Raw genomic sequence first — 19,244 nt, 5'->3', positions numbered from 1 at the left:
CATTCGCGGTGACCTCGGCGCTGAGTGACGGCCGCAGGGGGTGGGGGGGGCGCGACCCCCGCGACACCGGCTCCGGTTTCACGGCGGGGGCACGGCGAAACCCGACCCCGGTAACGGGGGGGGCACACACGGGACACGAATTGAGGGGGGGCCCAACGGGGGTCCCGCTCCTTTATTCATACACAAAAAAAGCGCGGGGGAGGGGCGGGGGGGGGCTCTACAAGGGGGAAGTTTTTTTTTTGGGGGGGGGGGGGCCCAGAACGAAGAGGGAGAAACACAGGAGAGGGGGACCCCGAGATTTTTGAGGGGGGGCTCAGGTTTGTGTCGCTGCAGCGGCCCCCCCCCCTTGCAGACCCCCCCTCATCCCTGCCCCCCGCCCCCTCAATTCAGGGCCGCCCCTGATTTTGGGGTTTTTTTGGGGGGGGCAGGTAAACCAGTTCACAAGGTGGTCCCGGGGGGGGCTTGAGGGGGGGTCCCATGGATGTGGGACGGGGGGGGGCACCCCAAAATTCATCAGTTCATGGCGGGGGGCTCCCTGTGATGGAACAGCCCATGGGGAGGGCAGAGGGGGCTCCCTGGTCTTTTGGGGGGGGGGGGGTCCCCACAATGGATCAGTCCTGGGGGGGATCCCTATGGTGTTTGTTTTGAGCGGGGTCCCCACAATGGTTTAATCCTCGAGGGGGGGTGCCCCCATAATGAATCAGTCCTTGAGGGGGGGATCCCCTGATGATGTTTTTTTGAGGGGGGGGGGGGTCCCCACAGTGAATCAGTCCTGGAGGGGATCCCCACAATGTTTTTTTTGAGGGGGGGTCCCCACAATGTTTTTTTTGAGGGGGGGTCCCCGCAGCGGCAGTGTCCGAGGCTCAGTTCTGGGGGGGCGGCGGGGGGGGCGCGGGGGGCATGCCGAAGGGGGGCAGGGCGGGCACCCCCATGCCCATCATGGTGACGAAATTAGAAGGGTCCATGGGGGGGGGCGGGGGGCGCGTACATCAGGCCCCCGGAGCCAGGCGGCGGCGGGGGGGGGGGGCCCCGGGGGGCAGCGGGGGCTGAACCCCGGGGGGCAAAGGCACCATGGAGGGGCTGCCGGGGAGCGGGGGGGCCCCCGAAGAAGCCGCCCCCGCCGCACCCCCCCCCGCCTGCTGCTGCCAGGGAGGGAGGGAGGCGCTGCCAGCGCTCGTGGTGGTCGTCGTATCTGTTTTTGAGAAAAGAAAGGGTTAATTAGCGCTGGGGGTTAATTGGAGGAGGGGGCGAGTCATGCTAAGGGAGCCTGAGTAGCCCGTGGTAATTAAAGGTGGGGGTTAATTAAGGGTAGAGGGGAAATTGGGGACAGGGAATCCCCCCAAAAGGAACAAGACACCCCCACCCCAGAGGGGCTCATTTGGGATTAGGGTTAATTAGCACTTGGGGTTAATTAGAGGAGGGGGTCAGTCATGCTAAAGGAGATTAAGCAGCCCAGGGTAATTAAAGGTGGGAGTTAATTAAAGGTAGAAAGATAATTGGGGACAGGGGGATGGGGAACGGGGAACCCCCCCACAAATGGAACAAGACACCCCCATCGCCTGGTAGCTCATTTGGGATTAGGATTAATTAGTGGAGTGTTAATTAAAAGCAAAACTCTCATTTGTAGGGGACAACCCCCCCTCTACCAGGAGGCATCACAGGGACTGAAGAACCCCCCCCGTCCCCTCAGGGTAACGGGAAATGACCCAAACCCAGGAAATAACCCCAAAATCCCAGGAAATAACCCCAAAATCCCAGGAAATAACCCCGAACCCCCCCGGGGGCCCCCCCAGACTCACTTTGCTGCCAGGGCAAGGGGGTGCTGCTGCTGCTGGGGGGCGGCGGCGGCTGCTGCTGCCAGGGAGGGAGGGGGCCGGAGGGGGGGGGCGGCTGCCCACCGGGCGGGGGGGGCGGCGGGGGCAGCATACCCAGCGGCGGTGGCATCATACCTGGGGGGCACGAAATGGGGGGTCAGGGGGTGTCTGGAGAGTCAGTGAGAGACACATCACATTGGGGAGGGGGAAATTGGGGGGTCGGGCCAGCCAGGGGTATTGGGATTGTTTTGGGGAGAGGGAAACTGGGGGGGGGTCAGGGGGTGTCGGGAGAGACAGTGACAGAGGTATCATCAAGGGGAGGGGGAAACTGGGGTGCCAGGACAGCCATTGGCAGAGATACCCTTATTGGGGAGGGGGAAATTGGGGGGGTCAGGGGGTGTCAGGACAGCCAGGGGTATTGGGATCATATTGGGGAGGGGGAAATTGGGGTGCCAGGACAGCCAATGACAGAAATATGTTATTGGGGAGGGGGAAACTGGGAGGAGTCAGAAGGATTTGGGGGTCCCAAGACCCCGAGTGACAGCAGTATTATAACTGGGGGGAAATTGGGGTGTCGGGGAGAATTGGGGTGTCAGGGAGTTGTGGGGAGGGGTTTTGGGGGTTTTTTTTGGGGGGGAGGGTCTCACCTTTTCCCTGGTGCAGGCGATAGACCCCAGAGCCCACCGGCGCATTTCCCAGGTACTGATCTTGAGGGAATGAGAGACCGTGGCCTTAGGGATGGGGGGGACCCCCTTCCACCCCCCCAAAAAAACATCCCCACTCCCAAAAACCACACCCCACCACCCTCAAAAAAATCAGCACCCAAAATCCCCTTCCCTCCCCAGGTTCACATCCAAAATCATACCTGGGAAAAGAAAGGTTAAACTCCCTCTTTTAACCCCAAAATCCTCCCGATCTCCAAATCCACAGCTCCCCCCACCCGCGCCACCAAATTCCCTCTCCTCACCCCAAAATCCTTCCCTAACCTCAAAATCTTTAAAAATGAACAAAGGTGGCCAAATCCCCCTTTTCACCCCCAAAATTCCCTGAACACCCCTCCCCACCCCAAAAATCTTCCCCACCCCAATTTCTCACTCAACTCACCACTTAGAGGGAGGGTGGGAATGCCCAACTCCCCCCCTTTTCACCCCAAAACCCCCTTTTTTCACGCCCAAAACATTCCTTTCTTCACCCCAAATAAACCCACAAAAAGCCCTTTTTTCACCCCAAATAAACTCCCAAAAAGTCCTTTTTTCACCCCAAAGAAACCCACTTTTCACCCCCCCCAAAAAAACCCCAAAAATTCCTTTTTCACCCCCAAATAAACCCCTTGTTTCACCCCAAAAACCCCTTGTTTCACCCCAAAAACCCCCTGTTTTCCCCCCGAAGCCCCCTCCCCAGCCAGGATCGTCCGTACCCATGTGGTGGGGGCCGGGGTGGCCCGTGGGGTGCGGCCCCCCCCCCATGGGGGGATGGTGGGGCTGCATCCACGGGGGGGGCCCGTTTGGGGTGTGCTGCAGGGGGTGCCCCCCGTGCCCCCCACCCATGCCAGCCATGGGGTGGGGGAAGCTGTGGGGACCCCCGGGCCCCCCCGGGCCCCCGTGCAGCCCGTGGTAGGGACGGTTCTCTGATGGTGCTGAGCTCATCCAGGGGGGGCGGCTCTGGGGAGGGGGGAAACAAGGGGGTCAGGGGGGTTTTGGGGGGCATCAGGGGGGTTTTGGGGGTTTGGAGAGGGTTATAGGGGTTTGGGGGGGGTCACAGAATTCAGGGTGGTTGTGGGGTTCTGAGGGGATGGGGCTCGTGCAGTGGGGGGAAGAGAAAGGAGGGTCAGGTTGTTTGGGGGGGCAAATCCATAGGGAGAGGGGGGTTGGAGGTGACAGGAGGGGTCACAGCTCCCCACTCCTGTCTGGATGATTTTGGGGGGGTTCAGGGGTAGATGTGAGGATTCTGGGGGCTCACAGAGCTGTTTTTGGGGCTCACTCACTGTTCCCACATCTAACCAGGTGCTGCTTTTGGGGCAGGAGCTCAGGGATAGGTGTGTGGGCTCTGGGGATTCCCAGAGGTGTTTTTGGGGGGGTCACTCACTGGGAAGGGGCTACTCCCACACCTGACCAGGTGCTGGACACAGGCCAGGTTTTGGATGGGGGGAGGTTGTGGGGTCAGGCAGCTCTGGGGGTTCAGGGGTAGTTGAGTGAATTCTGGGGTTCCCAGAGGTGTTTGTGGAGCGTCACTCACTGTTCCCACACCTGCCCAGGGGCTGGTTTTGGCGCAGGAGTTCAGGGGAGGGTCTGTGGGTTCTGGGGGCTCACAGAGGGGTTTTGGGGGGTCACTCACCGGGGGGCTGTCCCCCAGCCTGGCTGGCTGCACGGTGGCTGCTGGACAAGGGGCTATTGTTGTGGGCGGCGTTGGAGCTCACGGACACCGGGGCCTCGCCCAGCTCGGCCATCAGGGACAGGTACTCCTTGTCCATCCGAGCCTTGTCCTGCGCAGACTGTGGGTCCCCAGGCCTGGCAACGATGGTGGGATGGTGAGCTTGGGGGGGGCTGCACCCCCAAATCCTCCCCCAGCCCAACTCTGGTCCCTGTGTGTGGCCAAGGAAAAGCTCTGGGGGATTTCAGAGGGGCTGGAGAAGATTTAAGGGTAATTTGGTGAGGTTCAGGGGAGATCTCAGGGAGATTGGAAGGATCCCAAGAGGGTTTTGAGGATTTGGTGGAATCCCAGAGAAGTTTAGAGGGGATTTTGAGGGATCTGGGGAGAGTGTGGGGCTGATTTAGGGAACCTCAAGGTTCGAGAACATTAGAGCTCTCAGAGATGTCTGTAGAGAGTTCACGGGGGATCTCAAGCAGAAGATCTCAAAAGGTTTGGGAGGACCTCAGGAGGATCTGGTGGGTTTTGGGGGAGACATTTAGGGACTCTCACAAGGATCTGGGGGTTTATTTTGGGGGTCACCTGGCAAACTTGCAGTCGGAGGCGATGTGCCCGGCCCCGCCGCACTTGGTGCACACCGTGGTGTTGGTGATGCTGCGAGTCTCGGTGCTCTGCCACGGCCTCAGGATGCTGGGGAGGGGATGAGGGTTATTCAGGGATTCTGAGGGGTTATTTTAAAATTAATTAGGGTGGGTGGGACCCCTCTGACCGATTGTCATCCTCCCGCAGGGTCCCGTTGAGCCGCGCCAGCTCCCGCAGCTGCATCTTGCGCAGATCGTTCTGGTCCTCGGGGGTCTCGATGCCCTGCTTCAGGATGTTCCTGATCTGGGGGGGGCACAGCAGGTGTCAGACAGGGGGGCTGCACCTCCAGGACTCCCCCCAAACCCCCTGGGGACACCCCCAAACCTGCTCCACGGCTTTCTTGACGTTCTCCATGGTGTTGGCGGTGACAAGGGCGTGCAGGGGCTCATCCTCGCCCGGCAGCATCTGCCCGTCCTTGCGGCCAACCTTGCCCTCCTTCACCGAGCCCTTGCCCCTGATCATGATCTTGGCATTGCACTCCTTCTCGATGTTCTTCAGAGTGTTCCCCCTGGAAAAGGGGCACGAGGACAGGCAGGTCACACAGGGATTGCTGGGGGACACTCAGAGCTCTCACAGATCCCACCTGCCCTCCTTCACCCTTGGAGGGTTGGGTTCCCTCTCTGTATTCTGCTTGGGAATTTTGGGGGGCCTCACACTCAGGTTGGGACCCCACAGATCCATCAGGGCACCCATATTATGGGGAGTGGGGAACTAGTTCATCAGGAGTTCAGGCTCATTAAGGACATGGTTGTGAAATTAAACATTAAATATTAACGTTAAACATTAAACAACTCTCTGTTAGTTAGGGGGGATTGAGGGAGCACAACGGGTCACCCATACTGGGACTCCGCAGGTGTTGGGATGGGGACCCAGCAGCACCTCAGTGCTTTCAGGAACTCCCCACATTCCTGGGGTGAAGCCCCCAGCCCCAGAGCCCTCCCAGCCCCCCAGGATCTCGGGGTGCCCACCTGGGCCCGATGAGGAGCCCCACGAAGTTGATCTCGGGGTACTCATCCTGCGGGATCATCACCTTGTCGCTCACCCGCGTCGCCGGTGGCCTGGGGAAGGACAAAAATCAAGGCTCAAACCCTTGGGGGAACCCCAAACTGGGCAGAACCAGCCCCAAATCAGGGTGGGGGGAGGTCCCTCCTCACTTGTAGTCAGCGGGGGGTTTGAAGTCGGGGTTCAGGGCCACCATCTCGGTGATGAGGTTGTGCCTCTCCTCCTCCAGCTTCTTGCGCGTGCGGAACTCCCGCGTGTTCAGGCGCTTCCCCTCGCTGTTGTAGATGGGCTCCGGGGAGGGAGACCTGCTCCGGGGGGTTGGGGGGTCACTGGGAGGCCCCCAGACCCCTCGAGGGGGGGCTGTGCCCCCAGAACCCCCTCCCCAACCCTCCCAGCCCCCGGGTGTGGGGGGTCTTCCCTTCCCTCACTGTTGGCGATGGGCAGGGGAATGTGGAGGGGTGGGGAGGGGTCAGGACCCCCCCTCCCCAAACCACCACAAACCCCCCCTCATCGCCACCCTGTGCCACTGCCCCCACCCACCCCCAGGAGGGGATAATTGGGGGGGGAGCGTTAATTAGTGCCCAATTAAGGCCAGCAGAGCACAGCCCTCCCCCTCCCCAAACCAGCGGCCCCTCTTTGGCCGTTTCTCTGCGGTTTGGCCTTCGCTGGGTCAGGGTTTGGCCCCTTTGTGCCCGGTTTTGTTGTTTCTCCCTGGCTTTGCCCCGTTCCTGCTCCTTTTGTCCCAGGTGGTGCCCAGTTCTCCCCGGTATTTTTTTGCCCAATTTCCCGGTTTCTAGGAGGAAAAGGTCCCTGTCTGGGGGGGCCGCGCAGCTTTGGCAGCCCCGGAGGGAAGAGTCAAGGTCGCTTGAGCTGAGCCGTGTCGGGGTGAGAAAATCAGATTATGATTAAAAATCAGAATTATCAGCGAGGAAGGAAAAAAAAAAAAAAGAGTCAGAATCGCTCGGGTTTGGTTAAATCTTGGCTCCCCTTCCCCCCCCAAAATAGCGAATTTTGGCAGCGGCTGCAAGAAGGGAAGAGATTAAGGCGGATCCTCCAAAAACAGCCGGCGCGGGCGACAGTCGAACCTGCCCCCGGTTTGGGGGGAAAAAGCGACTTTTCGGGGTTGGCAGCAGCCGGGTCCTCGGTGGAACTGCGACGTCACTGTCCCCGCTCGTGATTAATCGTTAATTCATTAATTAATTCCCCCCCCAACCAGCGCTAACGACGCCGCAGCGGGGGAGCGGCCTCGGCCCGGGGCGCTGCAGGAGCAAGGCTGGGTTAGCGCGGGGGGCCTGCGCCCCCCCAAACCTGGGAGACCCCCAAAACCTGGGGCTGTGTGCGTGGTGGGGGGGTGTGAGACCCCCCAAAACCTCGGGGGGTAGAGGGTGTCCCCCTCCCCCTGGTCCTGGAACTCGGGAGAGCCCCCCCGGCCACCACGGGGTGAGGGACCCCCGAAAGGTGAGGGATCCCTGAGGACACAGGGACCCCCCCCGGGGTTGGGGACCCCCACAGAGCTGGGGACCCCCCCAGAGCAGGGGTCCCTGAGGGGTGAGGGACCCCCGTCCTGCCCTGCCACAGAAAAACGGGGCCAAAACAGGAGGAAAAGGTGAAGAGAGGGAGTGGAGGGGGGAATTTGGCTCTTTGCAGGGGCAATGGCAGCTCTGCCCCCCCCCCCAGAGAAAAACTGGGGTGAAAAGGGGGGGAAAGGAGAAGGAAAAGGGGGTGCAGTGGGGCTGGGGCCTTGCTAAGCCCCCAGAGCTCATTAAGCCACCACTGCAGGTCATTAATCCCCCAGGCTGGGCTCAGGGGGAACACTCCAAACTGGGGGGTTCAGAGCAGCTCCCCCAAACTGAGGGGGAACACCCCAACCTGGGGGGGCCCTGCATCAGCATGGGGGGGGGGTGTCCAGAGCAGCACCCCCAAATCCAGGGGGGAAATAAGGGGAGGGGGTCCCGACCTGTCCTGGATTAGGGTGGGGGGCACAGCCAGGGGTCTCCCGTGCGCTGCTTGCGGCTCACGGGGGGCCCCGGGGGGGGGGGGTGCCCAGGTCTGGGGGGGCCCGGGGGGGTGCCCAGGTCTGGGGGGGCAGGGGGGAGGTCCCGACCTGTCCTCGGGGTTAGGGGGGATGCCCAGGTCTCCCGTGCGCAGTTTGCGGGTCAGGTCTTCGATCTGCAGTTGCACTGGAAGGAACCCGGTCCCGGAGAGGTGAGAGAGACACAGTTACAAAACACCCACATTTTAACCTCCCCCCAAAAAATAAATAAAATAATAATAAAAAAAAACCATTCCTCCCCCAAAATTATCCTGTCCCAACCCAGCTTGGCTGGGTTTAAATTTTATTTTTTTTTTTTTCTACCTACACCGGCTCCATGGCACCAAAACCAGGCATTAATGCCCTAAAACCAAATGGTTAGGGTGAGAAAAAGCAGGTGTTGTTACCTAAAATTGACATTATTAGCAGAAAAATACACCTTCTTAGCGATAACAGCAGGTTATTATCCCAAAAAACACATTGTTACCCCAAAAAACGTGTTATTACCAAAAAAAGCAGGTTATCACAAAAGAAAAATAATCACATTGTTATCAAAAAATTCACAGGATTACCCAAAAAAAGCACATTATTACCAAACCTCCTGCACTCTTATGGAAAATCTAAGAGATTGTTATCATTAAACCAGACATTATTACCTAAAATAGAAGATTATCAGTCAAAAAAAAGACATTATTTCCTAAAATACCACACTGTTACCTAAAATGTGAGATTATTACTACAGAAGGTAAAAGTTATTACCTAAAACCACCACAGTTTTATCTAAAACAACCAGAATTTTACCTAAAACAAGAGATTATTCCTAAAAAAACAGACATTGCCTAAAATAACCACATTATTACCCAAAACACATGACTACTACTAAAAAAAGCAACTGTTATTACCTAGAACAGGAGATGTAATTAAACACAGTCATTATTACCTAAAACACCTGATTATTACTAAAAATAAAGGTTATCAGAAGAACATTATTACCTTAAAACACACAATACCAGCTAAAAATACGTTATTATCAAAAAATGAATGTGGTTAACCAAGAGATTGTTGCATTAATGACACGTTTTCACCTAAACCTGCACATTATTGCCCAAAATTGTACGGTTTGGGTTAATTAATTTCCCCCATGTCCCAGGGGGGTTCTGACCCCAAATTCCCCCGATTTAATCCAAAATTTGGGGCTGTTACTGTGATCCCAAATCCTGGAGGTTTAGCCCCAGAATCTCAGGGGTTCTAACCCCAATTCCAGGGCGATTTGAACCCAGAAATCTGTAAGTTCAGACCCTAAAATCCTGTTTTCCCCCAAACCTTTACCAATGTGGGTGTGCTCCTGCTTGTACATCAGCCTTGGAGGGTGGGCAAAGAAATCTGAGCCCAAACCCCGAGCTCTGACCCTAAACCCTGAGTTCTGACCCTAAACCCTGAGTTCTGAACCCAAACCCAGAGCTCTGAGCCCAAACCCCGAGCTCTGTGCCCAAATCCCAAATTTTGACTCTAAACCCAAAGCTCTGAGCCCACACTCCAAGCTCTGACCCTAAACCCCAGTTTGTGACCCCAAACCCCAAGTTCTGAGCCCAAACGCAGAGCTCTGACCCTAAACCCCAAACTCTGATCCTAAACCCCAAGTTCTGACCCCAAACCCTGAGCTCTGACCCTAAACCCCAAACTCTGATCCTAAACCCCGAGCTCTGACCCTAAACCCCAAGTTCTGAGCCCAAACTCAGAGCTCTGACCCTAAACCCCAAACTCTGATCCTAAACCCCGAGCTCTGACCCTAAACCCCAAACTCTGACCCTAAACCCCGAGCTCTGACCCTAAACCCCAAACTCTGACCCCAAACCCCAAACTCTGACCCCAAACTCAGAGCTCTGACCCTAAACCCCAAACTCTGACCCTAAACCCCGAGCTCTGACCCTAAATCCCGAGTTGTGACCCTAAACTCCAAGTTCTGACCCCAAACCCTGAGCTCAGACCCTGAACCCCAAAGTCTGACCCTACACCCCAAACTCTGACCCCACAGCCCGAGCTCGGTGACCCCAAAGGCGCCGTTTCTGCCCCCAAAGCGTTACCGATGTAGGCGCGCTCCTGCTCGCGCGTCAGCCCGGGCGGGATCACCGTGGGCATCCCCGGGATCACCGTCTTCTGCTCCAGCGAGTCCTGGTTCCAGCGGCTGCGCTTCCGCTTCCGCGGGAAGTCTGGGGGGAAAACGCCGCGGTTCGGGCAAACCCGCCAGCGCTGAGCCTCCCTCGGGGACCGGGGCTGTGTTCTGGGGGGGGGGCTGCTCCTGATAGGGGGTCTGAGGGTGTTTTATGGGATAAAAGGACCCTTTTTGGGGTTTTTCTGTCCTTCGGGGGGGTTTTGGGGGTCCCGTTCCACTATGGCCTCGCGTGTCCTGACACGTGTCCCGGCCGGGGGTGGGGACACGGCGGGGTGGAAGCGGCTGGACCCCCAAATTGGATGGTTACAACCTCTGGAACCCCCGAATCGGGGGGATCAGAGCCCAGGGACCCCCAAACTGGGGGTATCGGATCGCAGGGACCCTCAAATCGGGGGGATCAGAGCCCGGGACTCCCGAATTCGGGGGTTACAACCCCCGGAAACCTCCAAATCGGGGGGATCAGAGCCCAGGGACCCCCAAAATACGGGGATCAGAGCTTGGGGACCCCCAAACTGGTGGGGATCAGAGCACAGGGACCCCCAAAGCGGGGGGTCACAACCCGCGGACACACAAGTCAGGAGGAATAAAGTCCCGGGGACCCCCAGAGTTGGGGGGTTATAGCCCGGGGACGCCCCCCAGACCCTCCCCACGACCCCTCCCGGGGTCCCAAAACCACCCCCACCCCCGGTATCCCCCTGCCTCGGGCCGTACCTGCCCTCCGGGGCTTGTGAGCGGCTCCCGCCCGTCCCCCCGCATCTCCCGGCCCGGTGCCCGCGCCCCCCGCGCCCTCCTCGGGCCGCGGCTGCTGCGGAGCCCCCGCGGGCTGGGGGGGGGCGGCGGGGGCGGCCGGCGGAGCCCCGCGGGGCCGCGGGCGGGTCATGGCCCGGCGGCGGCGACGGGAAGCGGAACTGCCCGTAGGGAGCGGCGGGCGGCGGCTGAGGGGCCGCGGGGCCGCCTGGGGGCTGCGGGGCCGCGGGGCCGCCCGGGGCCTGCGAAGGCGGAGGCGGCGGCGGCGGCGGCTGTGCCGGCGGCTGCGGCTGCGGAGGTGGCGGAGGCGGCGGCGGAGGAGGCGGAGGAGGCGGCAGAGCCGCGAAAGGGAAAGCGGCGGCGGCCATGGAGGCGCGGGAGGCGGCGGGGCCGGGAGCGGGGCCGGGCTGGGCCGCGCTCGCCCCGGTCGCCATAGAACGGCCCCCGCGCGGCCTTCGCGAACCTTCCACGCCGCCGCGCCGCGCGCGCCGCGCTGATTGGCCGCGCTGCGTGTCAATCAACGGGAGAGCACGCTGCGATTGGTTAAAGGAGCTGTCCAGCAAGGCAAAGGCCGCGGGGATTGGCCAGCAGGCGGACGGGGGGCGGAGGTGGACGCTGAGGCGCTGGCGGCGGGGATTGGTCGGTGGGGCTGTCACTTAAACTGAGCGCGGGGGAGGGGGGACCAGAACGGCGAGCAGTGATTGGGTGGCGTGGCGGAGGGCGGGATCCACCGCGGAGGCTCCGCCACCATTGGCCGCGCCACGCCACGCCCCGCACCCCCGGACGGGGACGGCGGGGAAACCCCGTACCGGGCATGAGTGACGTGCACAGCAGACTTTGTCCGGGCGCAGCTGATTGGCTGTCTCTTCTGTCGCTCAGCGAAGCTCCGCGCTGATTGGTGAAAACAGGGGTGGAGGGCGGGTGGGAGAGCGGCCCGCCAAAACCTCTCGCGAAGCCTGGCGGGAGTTCGCCCGCGCGCGGAGGATCATGGGAGCCGCCCCCTCATGAGGGTCCGCTCCCCCCGCGCCCCCCCCAAAACGGAGACGGAGGCGCTCGGTGAAACAGCGGCACTTTTATTTGATTTCATTATCAATTATTCCATGGCCTCCCCCTCACCCGCACTCTTGGAATCCCCCCCCTGGTTCCCCCAGATCCTGGAGCCCCCAAAGGCCTCGTGTTGTGCACCCTAAAACTGAGCTGTGCCCCCCAAATATGTTCTGCCTCAGCCCCTCCCCTGCTTTCCAAACCCCCCTTTAAAGCCCCTGCCCCCCAAAATCCAAACCCTCCCCAAATATTCCATCCCCAACCCTTTGGACCCCTCAGCCTCTCCTCTCCAAATTCCTCCACAAATTCCACCTCAAATTACTCCAAAAGTTCCACCCCAAATTCCACTTCAAATTCCTCCAAAAATTCCACCTCAAATTTCTCCACAAATTCTGCCCCAAATTCCTCCAAAAATTCCACCCCAAATCCCTTCCCAAATTCAACCCCAAATTCCTCTGCCCCCATTTTGGGGAGACAATCTTTTCTGGAACCTGTTGAGAAAGGGTTGAGGCATGGCCAGACTGGAATTTTGGGCGTTTTGGGGCTTCCTAGGAGCCTTTTCGGGGTCTCTTGAGGAAGGGCAGGGGGAGCACTGCATCTCCCTGGAATTTTGGGGTTTTTAAGTCGTTTGGGGGTGCTCCAAGTTACTCTTCTGTGGGCTGCTGAGAAAGGGTTGGGGCGGCTGCACCCAGGACAGCTCCGGGCTGGGATTTTGGGGTTTTTGGGGCTCTCTAGGACCCTTTATGGGGGATTCTCTGGGCTCCCTAGGGTTCTTCTGGGGGGATTCTTGGGGCTCCCTAGGACCCTTTTTTGGGGTCTGTTTGGGGTTTTTTGGGTTCCCTAGGATCCCTTTTGGGGTCTCTTGAGGAAGGGCAGGGGGGGCACTGCATCTCCCTGGGACTTTTTTGGGGTTTTTGGGGTTCCCTAGGATCCCTTTTGGGGTCTCTTGAGGAAGGGCAGGGGGGGCACTGCATCTCCCTGGGATTTTTGGGGGATTTGGGGGGCACTGCCCTGCCCGGGGTTTTGGGGCTCCTTGGACGATTTTGGGGTTCCCTAGGATCCCTTTCGGGGTCTCTTGAGGAAGGGCAGGGGGGCACTGCACCTGCCCGGGGTTTTTGGGGCTCCCTAGGACCATTTTTGGGGTTCCCTAGGATCCCTTTCGGGGTCTCTTGAGGAAGGGCAGGGGGTAGGCGCCGGGCGGGGCGCGGGGCCGGCGCGGCTGCACCTGGCTCTGGGCCGTGAGCTGCAGTTTGATGGCGCTCGAGTTCACCTTGGCCGCCCGCAGCAGCTCCTTCATCCCGCGCATCTTCTGCGAGCGGAACCGCAGCACCGGCCCCGGGGGCGGGGGGCGCGCGGGCCCGGCCCGGGGGTCGCGGGGGGGGCTGGCACCGGGGGAGGGGCGGTGGGGGGGGCAGGGGGAGGGGCAGGGACAGGGGGAAGGGGCGGCGGGGTCTCCTCGGGGCGGGGGGCGCGGGGAAGGGGGCGGCGCTCCGAGGGTTTTTTGGGGGTCGGGGGCTCCTCGGGTTTGGATTCGCGGCGGGGACCCCGGCGGCGGCAATCGCGGGGGTCCTCGGGACCCCCCAAATCTGCCTCGGGGGGGGTGGGGTCCTCGGAGAGGAGGGTCACCTGTTGGCGCACCTGGGGGGCACACGGAGGGGATTTTTAGGGGGTTCCAGAGCACATTCAGGACCCCCCAAATCTCTAGGGATGTCCCAGAAAAGACATGGGGGAACCCAGAAGCTGCTCAGAAATCCCCCAAACCCCCATGGATGCCCCAAAAAGAACATTGGGGACCCCAGAACCCACTCTGGACCCCTCAAACCCCCAGGGATGCCCCAAAAAAAGAGATGTGGGAACCCAGAACCTGCTCATGACCCCCCCACACCGCCAGGACCCAAAAGCAGCCCAGGCCCAGGGGACAGGCCAGACTCCCAGAAACCCAAACCCCAAGGATGCCCCAAAAAGAACATTGAGGACCCCAGAACCCACTCAGGATCCCCCAAGGGGGACATGGGGACCCCAGACTCCGCTCAGAAATCCCTCAAACCCCCAAGGATGCCCCAAAAAGAACATTGGAGACCCCAGAACCCACTCAGGAGCCCTCACCTGGCCACCAAGGTGACCAAGGAACTGACCAAGCGAGGTGGCCCAGCCCACCTGCAGCACACAGGAGGGGCTCCCCTGCCCCCAGGGCCCCCCCAAACCCCTCGAGGGACCCCCAAAACCTGACCTGGCCATCGAAGCGGCCCAGGGACTGCACGAGGAAGGTGGCCCAGCCCACGTGCAGCACAGGTGTGGGGCTCCCCTCCTCCCACCTGCAGATGCCGTCGTAGAAGCGCAGCAGGTGAGCGAAGCACTCGGGGTCCTGCAGGGCTGGGAGACCCCCGGGGGCCCCCTGAGGACCCCCCACCCCCCGAGTCAGAGGGAATCCCCAAAAATGTGGGGGAATCCTATAAAAGAGGGTAGGAGGACCCCCCAAATTCAGAGCCAAAATTTCCCCCCAGGGGCAGGACCCACAGAGCCCCCCCCACACACACAAACCCACCCAGAAGCCCCCAGATTTGGGGGTGCCCAGCTCCAGGTCCCCCCAGATTTAGGGGTGCCCAGCCCAGGTCCCACCTCAGCCCCCGGGGGGGGCTCGGCCGCCGCCTCCTTGAGCAGGTTGGGGATGACATCGTTGGCCACGTCAAAGAATTCCTTGTAGATCTCCTCATCCTCACGGCAGTAATTGTAGCTGGGGGGGCACATGGGGGGGCTTGGGGGGTTTCCCTATGGGCTTGGGGGGCTGCCCCAAAGATGTGGGGTGCCCCTAAAGAGGACACAGAGCCCCCAGAGAACAAGGGGACCCCAAGAACCCAACCCTGGGTGTGGGGGAGGGCACAGGGGGGATGTGGACCCCCCCCAAAAAAGGGGAGGTGGGCACCACCAAGGGCCCCCCCCAGTCCTGAACACCTGAACACCACCCCCAGCCCCACAGGAGGGAGGGAGCTCCCCCAGCCCAGCCCACAGGTAACCCCAGGTACCCCCTAGGAACCCCCAGGAGCCCCAAGGTGCTCCTCAGAGCCCCCCACTCACTCCTGGACCCCCCAGAGCCCCCCACTCACTCCTGGATGACGGTGGCCGTGTCAGCCCAGGCCTCCAGGGCCTCCTTGACGTTCTTGTTGCGGCAGTGGAACCCGGCCAGGTACAGGTAGGGGTAGATGTGCTCGTTGTTGTAATAGGTACGGGCAGAGTGGATGCCCTGGGAGGGGCAGGGAGGGCTCAGCACCCACCTGGGCGCACACCTGGGCACACACCTGGGCACACCCCCCCGTGCTCACCTGGTGGTACAGGGTGAGGGGGTCGGGTCTGCCGGGGGTGGGCTCCAGCTCCTCCAGGTCAGCCAGGTTGCCCAGGGCCATGGGGTACCTGTGGGGCAGGTGGGGGTGGCTTGGGGGGTCCCAGGGCAGCTTGGGGGGCAGCCCCGTGCTGGGTTAGGGGGTCCCTCTCACCTGTCCAGGTGTCCCATGTCATAGAGCAGCCACAGCAGGCGCTGGGGGGAGAGGAGGGAGAGATGGGGGGGGTGGGGAACACCTGGGGCACACCTGGGCACACCTGCCCCACACCTGGGCCAGCCCTGCCCCACACCTGCCCCACAGCTGTCCCTCACCTGCCCCACACCTGGGCCTCACCTGGGCCACTCTTGCCCCTCACCTGGGCCACCCCTGCCCCTCACCTGCCCCTCAGGTGGCCCTCACCTGCTGCAGCTGCAGCAGCTCCAGGCTGTCGGTGTGGCCGTCGATGGAGGGGTTGATGGCGCACACCATGAACGCCACCTCCATGTGCCGCGTGCAGCGCAGGTAGGAGCCCTTCAGGTACAGCCAGCTCTGGGGACACAGGGGACACGGGGGACATGGGGACACATCCACCTGTGCCCCCTGCCCAGCTACAGCTCTGGGGACATGGGGACACACTGTACCCGTCAGGACAGGGGACACAGGGGACGGGGACACAGGGGCCCCCCGGGGGACACAGGGGACACAGGGGACATGGGGACACATCCACCTGTGCCCCGTGCACAGGACAGGTGATACAGGTGACACAGGGGACACAGGGGACACGGGGGACACAGGGGACATGGGGACACATCCACCTGTGCCCCGTGCCCATCCCAATGTTCCCCTTGTCCCTTTGACCCACCCCCCACCTCAGTGTCCCCATGACCCCTCCCATGTCCCCACTGTCCCTTTGACCCCCCAATGTCCCCACCATCCCCATGACCCCTCCCATGTCCCCACTGTCCCTTTGCCCCCCCCCATGTCCCCCTGACCCCTCCCATGTCCCCTCTGTCCCTTTGACCCCCACCGTGTCCCCCGTACCCTCTCGGCCACCCCGGCCTGCACGGGCTGTCCCCTCCTGTCCTCGTTGCCCTTGCCGTGCCAGGTGACCTCGGCGGTTTGGGACCCCCCGGCCCCAAAGGCCACCCAGGCGTGGTCCTCGCTCAGGGCCAGGTGAACGTCGGGCAGCCCCAGCACCTGGCAGGCGCCAACCACGGCAAAAGCCACACCTGAGCTGTCCAGCTTCGTACCTGGGGGGCACAGGTGGGCTCAGAGACCCCCAAACACCCCCCCATCCACCCCTGAGCTGTCCAGCTTGGGACCTGGGGGGCACGGGGGGGTCAGGGACACACAGAGACCCCCAAACCCCACATCCCCACCCCAGAGCTGTCCCCAAGGGAGGGGACACAGAAATAAGGAACGCCCCCAGAATAAGGACACAACATGCACCGAGCCCTGAGACTGCTCCAGGTGAGACCCCAACCCCAGCAACCCCCTCGGGACCCCTCCTCACCCCCTCGGGACCCCTCCTCACCCCCCTCAGGACCCCTCAGCACCCTCCTCACCCCCTCGGGACCCCTCCTCACGCCCTCAGCACCCTCCTCACCCCCTCGGGACCCCTCCTCACGCCCTCGGGACCCCTCCTCACCCCCTCAGGACCTCTCCTCACCCGTGATGAAGCTGAAGAGGGACTGAAAAGGGATGTGAGCCCTGTCCTTGAAACAGGAGCACCTGAGGCTGCTCTGGGCGAGACCCCAGCCCCACCAACCCCCTCAGGACCCCTCCTCACCCCCTCAGGACCCCTCCTCACCCGTGATGAAGCTGAAGAGCGACTGGATGTGAGCCCTGTCCTTGAAGTAGGAGCGGCTGAGGCTGTTCCAGATGACATCGGACACTTTCCTCACCAGCTCCCGCGAGGAGCAGCCGTCGGGCCGGGGGTACAGGGACAGGTCCACGGCTCCCCGGATCTGCGCCGTGAAGCGGGCGTAGAGCGCGGCCACGATGGACAGCTCGGCCACCGGGAAGTACAGCCGGGTCTGGGGGTCCGGCCCCGGCCGCGACTCGAAGGTCAGCCCGGGCACGTTGGTGGGCAGCACTCGGTTGACGGCCAGGAAATGTTCCACGAAGCCCAGGACCAGCGAGAGCAGCACCAGGTCGGGCTCGGGCTGCCGCAGCTCGGCCTCGAAGAGCCGAACCACGGCGGCCACGGAGCGCAGCGGGAACAGAGCCTTCTGCCAGGCCTTCAGCCCCATGCTGGGGCCTGTGGGGAACCCGCAGTCAGGGAATGGGGTGCCAGGGAGTTCTGGGGGTCTCAGGAGGAGTTCTGGGGGTCCCAGGAGGAGTTCTGAGAGTTTGGGGGGAGTTCTGGGGGTCTCAGGGGCTGGGGGAGCTGCCCACAGAAGGGGAACAGGAGCGGCGGTTTCAGCCCCACGGTGGGGAAATAGTGCTGGGGTCGCAGGGGAAGTGGGGAGGGGGTTACAGGGGGGATTTATAGGGGAAAAATTGGGGTTTATGGGGGGGGTCCCATGCGGGACAGTCCGGGAGTGGGGGGGGAACAGCAGCGCCTGGCGGGGTTGGAACCCACGGGAGGGACTGGGGGGAAACGAGGGGTCGGGGGTCCTGGGGGGGTTACGGGGACAGAGAGGGGCTCAAACCCGGGGGGCTCCGAGGGGGATTGGGAAACGCCCGGAACGGACCCGCCGCTTCCCGGCACCCCCAAAACGGCGGAAACGCTCAGGGACCACCCGGGACCCTCCCCACAAATCCCCCCCGTGCCGGAGCCCACCCAGGACCCCCAGACCCCCCCCGGACCCGGTCCCGACCCCTCCGGACCCGCCCCGGTCCCGGTCCCGGTCTCGGCACCGCCCCCCCCTCCCCTCACCGGGGCCGCCGCCGCCGCGGGCAGCGCGGGGCACGACGGGAGTGGGCGGGGCCTGCGCGCGCCGCCGGCCGCGATTGGCTGAGCGCGGAGGGTGTGGCTTTGGTAGGCGTGGTCGTGGTGGGTGTGGGAGGGAGGGGGCGTGGATTGTGTGGTGGGCGTGGTCACGGCTTCCTCCCGAGTCGCCGCAATTTCATGGAAACCCCGATTTCACCCCAAAATCTCCCCGATTTCACCCCAAAATCTCCCCGATTTCACCTCCAAATTCCTGCAATGTCACCCCCAAAATCTCTCCGAGTTCATCCCAAAATCCCTCCGAGTTGACCCCAAATCCCCCCGATTTCACCCCAAATTCCCTCAGCTTTCACCTCCATATTCACTCCGATTTCACCCCAAAATCCCCCCCGATTTCACCCCAAATTGCCTCAATTTCACTCGCAAATCCCCCCAATTTCACCCCCAAAATCCCTCCCATTTCACCCCAAATTCCCTCTGATTTCATCTCAAATCCCCCCATTTTTTCCCCCTGAATCCCCCCCACTTCCCCCCAAACCCCAAACTGCCACAATTCCCCCCAAATCTGCCCCTTCCAGTGCCCCAATCTCCCCTCCCCAGTTCCCCCCAGTTCCTCCCAAGTGCCCAAATCTCCAAAATCCCACCCCAAAATCCCCTTCAGCCCCCCCCCCATCCAGGCAGCGCCGTTGGGGCCATTCCCCCAAATCCTTTATTGGGGTCCCGGGTGGTCGCGGGGGATCCCGGGGGTCCCGGACGGGATTCAGTGGGGCTGGGGCCGGGCCCGGGGGTCCCGGTGAGTCCTGGGGGTTCTGGAGGGTCCCAGGGATCCCGGGGGGGTTCAGCGGCGCTGGGACCTGGCCCGGGTGGGGGTCCCGAGGATTCTGGAGGGTCCCGGGTGGTCCTGGGGGTTCCGGGAGGGGGGTTCAGTGGGGCTGGGGTCGGGCCCGGGAATTCCAGAAGGTTCCGGTGGCTCCCGGAGGGTCCCGGGGGGGTTCAGCGGCGCTGGGGCAGGCAGAGCCCACCCGGGCGGTCCCGGTGGATCCCAGAGGATCCCGGCTGGTCCCGCGGGGTCCCGGTGGGTCCTGGGTGGTCCCGGGGGGTCCCGGTGGGTCACAGAAGATCCCGGGGGGTCCCAGAGGGTCCCAGTGGATCCCAGTGGATCCCAGAGGATCCCGGGTGGTCCCGGTGGGTCCCAGAGGATCCCGGGGGTCCC

General features: G+C 62.1%; 3 protein-coding genes across 4 annotated transcripts in view; 1 reads left to right on the top strand and 2 right to left on the bottom strand.

Moving 5' to 3' along the window:
* The window catches only part of FAU (FAU ubiquitin like and ribosomal protein S30 fusion), a 581,541-nt gene that overhangs the window by 233,540 nt on the left and 328,757 nt on the right, over nt 1-19,244 (top strand). The gene's annotated exons all lie outside the window — the stretch shown is intronic.
* Nucleotides 983-10,864, bottom strand: SF1 (splicing factor 1). Of its 2 annotated transcripts, XM_030969963.1 has the most exons (13): nt 10,742-10,864; nt 9,942-10,067; nt 7,930-8,005; nt 5,978-6,130; nt 5,792-5,881; nt 5,148-5,331; nt 4,951-5,066; nt 4,764-4,871; nt 4,153-4,321; nt 3,232-3,481; nt 2,462-2,521; nt 1,800-1,949; nt 983-1,192 (listed from the first exon to the last, which is right to left on the bottom strand). In XM_030969963.1, exons 2-13 carry the CDS (start codon nt 9,994-9,996, stop codon nt 990-992), a joined length of 1,614 nt encoding a protein of 537 aa, XP_030825823.1. In that variant the 5' UTR covers nt 9,997-10,067; nt 10,742-10,864; the 3' UTR covers nt 983-989. The 2 variants fall into 2 exon arrangements, with proteins under 2 accessions (XP_030825823.1, XP_030825824.1); XM_030969964.1 differs by lacking the exon at nt 983-1,192 and having other exon boundaries at nt 1,796-1,949; nt 2,462-2,516.
* On the bottom strand, nt 12,869-18,055 carry MEN1 (menin 1). Its single transcript, XM_030969959.1, is given in 11 exon segments — nt 12,869-13,199; nt 13,202-13,459; nt 14,052-14,216; nt 14,441-14,555; nt 14,926-15,062; nt 15,142-15,229; nt 15,313-15,353; nt 15,559-15,687; nt 16,180-16,388; nt 16,949-17,398; nt 18,020-18,055. Coding segments are annotated over 10 exon segments (1,815 nt in total). The 5' UTR covers nt 17,391-17,398; nt 18,020-18,055; the 3' UTR covers nt 12,869-12,968.

Source organism: Camarhynchus parvulus, unplaced genomic scaffold, assembly GCF_901933205.1.
Source record: "Camarhynchus parvulus unplaced genomic scaffold, STF_HiC, whole genome shotgun sequence".
Taxonomy (NCBI): domain Eukaryota; kingdom Metazoa; phylum Chordata; class Aves; order Passeriformes; family Thraupidae; genus Camarhynchus; species Camarhynchus parvulus.
This window is presented reverse-complemented; position numbering and strand designations above follow the sequence as displayed.